The sequence below is a fragment of the Leuciscus leuciscus genome, assembly GCF_965113295.1.
Source record: "Leuciscus leuciscus genome assembly, chromosome: 10".
Classification (NCBI taxonomy): Eukaryota; Metazoa; Chordata; class Actinopteri; order Cypriniformes; family Leuciscidae; genus Leuciscus; species Leuciscus leuciscus.
In genome coordinates, this window is record NC_138734.1 from 43,089,284 (window position 1) to 43,094,283 (window position 5,000).

The 5,000-nt window shown below is 37.0% G+C and overlaps 1 protein-coding gene across 8 annotated transcripts in view; it reads right to left on the bottom strand.

The window, feature by feature from the left end:
* The window catches only part of chst8 (carbohydrate (N-acetylgalactosamine 4-0) sulfotransferase 8), a 219,110-nt gene that overhangs the window by 159,299 nt on the left and 54,811 nt on the right, over nucleotides 1–5,000 (bottom strand). For 7 of the 8 annotated variants that reach the window (XM_082182383.1, XM_082182381.1, XM_082182380.1 and 4 more), the window contains exon 2: nucleotides 3,488–3,686. In XM_082182383.1, the coding sequence (XP_082038509.1) occupies nucleotides 3,488–3,662 (175 nt within the window). In that variant the 5' untranslated portion in view covers nucleotides 3,663–3,686. Of the gene's footprint in view, nucleotides 1–3,487; nucleotides 3,687–4,888 lie in introns of all 8 variants that reach the window. The other variant, XM_082182384.1, reaches the window with a different exon arrangement.

The window sequence follows — 5,000 nt, forward strand, 5'->3', positions numbered from 1 at the left end:
ACATCTTGTGAAAAGGGCATTATACCTCCCCTTTAAATGGAAATAAAATGAAATCTCCTGCTTTGATCTCAACAATAAAATCTGCAATCAAAAGTCTGAAAACTCAATATGATTATGAACTCATACATTTATCATCCAATAATCTGAGATGCTCCACGTTCATTTTATCCCAGCACACAAAAATATGTTCTAAGAACGTTTTGCTAATTAAGTTATGAAAACGTTTTTGAACGTAATGTTCTCTGAAAGTTCGAAACGTCCAGTTTTTTAAATGCTTTAAAAATGTGTTTTCTAGCTTATGAAGATCATTGCTTATCATTTTACAAGCATTATGTAAATGTTGCGTTCAACATTTAAGAAACTGTCTAACATCAAACTGAATATGTTTCAGAAAAATATTGTATGCAATAACATTAATATATCAAATGTATATTCTAGTAAGAATGTTTGTTCGTAACTTTGGATCTGTTTTGTTTCTCATAAGCACTTCACTTCTGATTAGGGAAACATATTTCTATTCAGAAACAAATTAAAAACTCTTTCCCTGCCAGTGTAAAAAAAAAAAAAAGTTTCATAAAAAAAGCAACATTTTGAACAAAAAGCTGAGAATATAAACTACGTCTGTATCAGATTCAGGACGATGATCAAAACACCTACAGTCATACCCGTTAACATTTGGATACCAAAATACGGGATATATGAACGGGGTGGGGGGGGAGAGGGAGGGGGGGGGGGGGGGGGTGCTGAATGGCAGAGGCAGGCTAAATACACATTAATTGCGCAGATATTAACATAAATAAATACATAATCTCTGTATTACATACATAATACATTACATAGTCTCCAATGCCATCTCTCTCGTGTTCGTCCATCCTCGGGATGCTGCTGTTCTTCTTTGCGTGATTTTTTCCCCCCAAAACTACTACACCAAACACTGATCCCTAAACCTACCAGTCATTGTAACCTTAACCAATGGAATAAGCTGCAGGGCGGGATTTCTGCTTAACTGGTTTGCGCACAGTGGGGTTTTTTTAAATATTTTTTATAGAAAGATTAAAAATACGGGAGAAATACAGGAAAATATTTACACGGGATGATAGCGGGATAGCAAGGTAAAATATGGGAGAATCCCAGGAAAAACGGGAGGGTTGACAGGTATGAACACAGTAGATGGAGTCCATCAACACACTCAAAGCTTCAGTCCTGTAACTCGTCCTGGCTCGATATTTCATTCAGTATCATTCGGCAGATTTGATTCATATGCTGTTTAATGTTGATGATCACATTATTTTACATATGCATCTGATTACATATGATATCGCTTGTTTCTGCTTCTTCTTCACGTGTGTTTTGATCTTCTTTCAGTAGATGTGTAACAGCGCCCCCTACAGTATAACAGTGAAAACACGGGAAGCCGGAAATGTCCGTCAATTGTGGGGAAAGAGTTAAACATGCAATATTAACCAAGATTCATCATGATTAGCCTAATTATTTAATTCTTTTGGTAGCTCTAGTAAAAATAGCATATTTGCCAACAAAAAAAGTGTTAAAACCACGCAGAGCTGTTGAGATTCATGTGAGTATCTGTAAAAGAGGCTGTGGAGCTCATCCGCAGCCTGTGTTTGTTCATAACTGTGTTTTTGTTTTCATCATTTCTGAAGCACAACACGGTTGCGTACAGCAGGTGTTTGCAGCGTGTCCTTGTGCCGCGCGTCTGAAGCTAGTCCTGCTGTAATGATCACACACGTTTCCCACGGCACACATCAACACCGCTAGCCAAGATGTATCCCGCTGTGCTTTAACTGGGCTGTGATTCAGTTCCACTGCTCAAAAGTTAGCAAACATGTCTTAAAATATAGGAGAGAGCAACCGATCATGCATTTACAATCGGCTGCTCATTACCTAAAATAAACCAGTACAAATACACACGATTATACCATGAATGCCACAACTGGCCAATCACAATCAAGTATTCCAACGCATCATCTAAAGCATCTATTCATCCATTGTATTCAAATCTGGATAGTTATCCTGTTGTCTGTTTTGTTAGCTGGATGTGTTTCTGTGCATCTAAAGCCTCTCGCCAACACTGAAGTGGAGCATATATTAGCAGGATCCCAAATCAACACTTGTCAATCAATGTTTAAATGTTTCGGGCCTGTCGGCAGGTTTCAAACACAGCCGCGTAAAAGTCTTCCTTTTAAACACTGAAAGACTTTAATCCTACTGTATCATATTTGATACACACATTTATAAGGCCTCTAAATGATCAAAACTTTGCTGATAAACCTGTCGCACACAATCTCCTCCAGTCCTTCTGTCTCTGACTGGTAGTTTTTAGCTAAAAGTCTTTTAGTATAATTGTACAAACGTCATCTCGTGCTTCACGTGTCTTTCTGCCGTCAAATCTGCACTGATGTTTATCAAGTAAACATAAGAATAGTTTTATATTAGTAATATTTCAAGATGAACACTTACTGGACTGAAACAACTCAGGTTTACTTGATTATCTAGAATAGATATTTATTTTTTAAATCATGAGTATCAAATATGATCATCAGGGTTTTGAGGAAGGTTTATTTGTTCATCTCTCAATCATCATTGTGTGTATTGCATATATGCTTTAAAACTACAGAGCTTTGATCATAAAACTAAGCATTATTTAATATAATATCTTACTAAGACTTGTTATTGGCAGATATAGAGAGACGACTGATATTTAAATGTATTTTAATATATGTATCTGCTATACTGTTATTAAAGATCTCATTGATTTACTACATTTCTGACCAGTATGCACCAAATTGTGTATTTGTATATTGTGTAATTTGCTCAGTTTAAGCCTCTGAACATTACTTCAGTATATTCTCACTATATCATACTACTGTATATGAGCCATAAAAGCAAATGTAATATTCAACAAAAAACACATGCAAACTTTTTTCTTATATTTTGTCTGAAGGTCCAATAAACTGTTCCATTAATAAAAGCAAAAAAAAAAAAAAAACATTTTTCTGACTATAATTTCACATGTCAGGCTTTCCACGGGTTAAAAAATCTCTCAGTGGTGAGACATTCTTCCCCAAAAACTGAAAATAAGGGCCAGAATCATGATGGATCTGGATGTTTTTGTGACAGATGGTGTTGCACAGAGACCCTGGCTGGTGAACGAGTGACACGGTGCCACAAATCTGCAGGATGAAACAGCTACAGAACTCATTCTGACATCAATATATGCATTTTTAATGGCGGGCAAAAACATTTTTTTACGGCACTATTTTCTCAGTTCACATGTGTTGCAAAAGTTCAATTTGGACCCTGTGATCAAGTTTAAAAAATGAAACCCACAAACCACAATTGTTAGAAAAACCACAAAGCCAAAAAAAAAAAAACATGAACACAATGAAATCTCCAAAAGCTTGGGAACGACTGGCTTGGGAAGTTATTCTACATTGATGGCTGATCGCAATGGTGTATTTCTTCTTACCTGGAGCCTGTTGCAGGACCATATCCGACAGATCCTGCAGGTGTATGAAGAGAACGAGTCCTCCCACACCAAACAGCAGCAGAAACCAGAACGAACACGGCGGCTTAAAGACAGACACACGCAACCTCCTCCGGCCACGAAGAACATCCACCATCTTACAATCCATGAAGAGCATCACAGCTCCCAACGAAACAAGCACCTGAGGAACGAGAGAGAGACATTTCCTCATTTACATACAGAAGAAGACTTGAGTACAACAGCATAAACAGACAGTTTATCAGAAATCGGCATGAAACTAAAGATGCAACAGTCTTTTCTTCCATATCGTGCCCTAGATCTGAGTGAAACAAATGTGGGCGGGGCTTGATTGAGTCTGTGTGGAATTGATTGGATGGTTGTGGTTTGCTATTGGTGGATCCCATGTGAGTGACAGGTTGCCCCGCCCACGTCAACCCATATATTAAATAATCGTGCAACATAGTTTAGTTAACATTATATGTGGACAAAAGACATTTCATCCCTGCAAATGAAATAGGAATTAATAAAATAGTAATATAATAGTCAGAAAAGTATATATTTTTATTCAAAACCTTTACACAAAATATTTCGCATACTGAACATTTGCTTGTGTTTTTTGTTGAGTATCATATTTGATTCATCAGGCTTTTATGGCTTATATAGTCTTATATAATGAGAATATGGAGGGAAAAAAAACATCCACTTTACTCAAAATATGCAATTTGGTACAGATGCTGATATTAATATGAAATTCTGATGTTTTTAACATACATCAATGAGATCTTTATGACAGTATATCAGATACTTAATGGATATAAATATCAGTCGTCACTCTATATCTGCTAATAATATCTTAGTCCTAATAAGATGATTTTTAAATGCTTGGTTTTATGTAGTTTAAAACATATAATGCACTGCAATACAGTGATGATTGAGAGATGAACAAATAAACCTTCCTCAAAAGCCTGATGATCATATTTGATACTCACGATTTTTCAAAAGAAATGATGTATAGATAATCAAGTAAACCTGAGTCAATTTCGAAGTATTACTTACAAAGTTATTCTTAACTAAGAGTAACTTCACCAGAGGCCTACATAATGCCAAACAAGTTACAAAAATGAGTAGTGAAAGCCTGAATGTGCGCAGACAGACATTAACCAGAACATCAGGAGTTTTAGGATTCGCTCACAAACCAGCAAAAACATCCTCGCGTCTCAAAGCAGAGCGGTTTTTAAAAAATCAACATGATTATGAAATGCATTTCACTTCCCTGAGAGACACACGTCTGTTCCGAGTTTAATTTCACGTCAGGTTCCTCAGTGTGTAAAATACGTGTGTCGGCATCAAATTAGCCCATAACGCCGCCGCACTCGTATTTACCGAAGAAGCTTCACCGAACCGATGAGTGATGGAGGAATAAGCACAAACGCATATAGACTCAACGGCCCATTATCTCCGCGCTGGACGCGAGACTGGCAGAACCGCGGAGAGC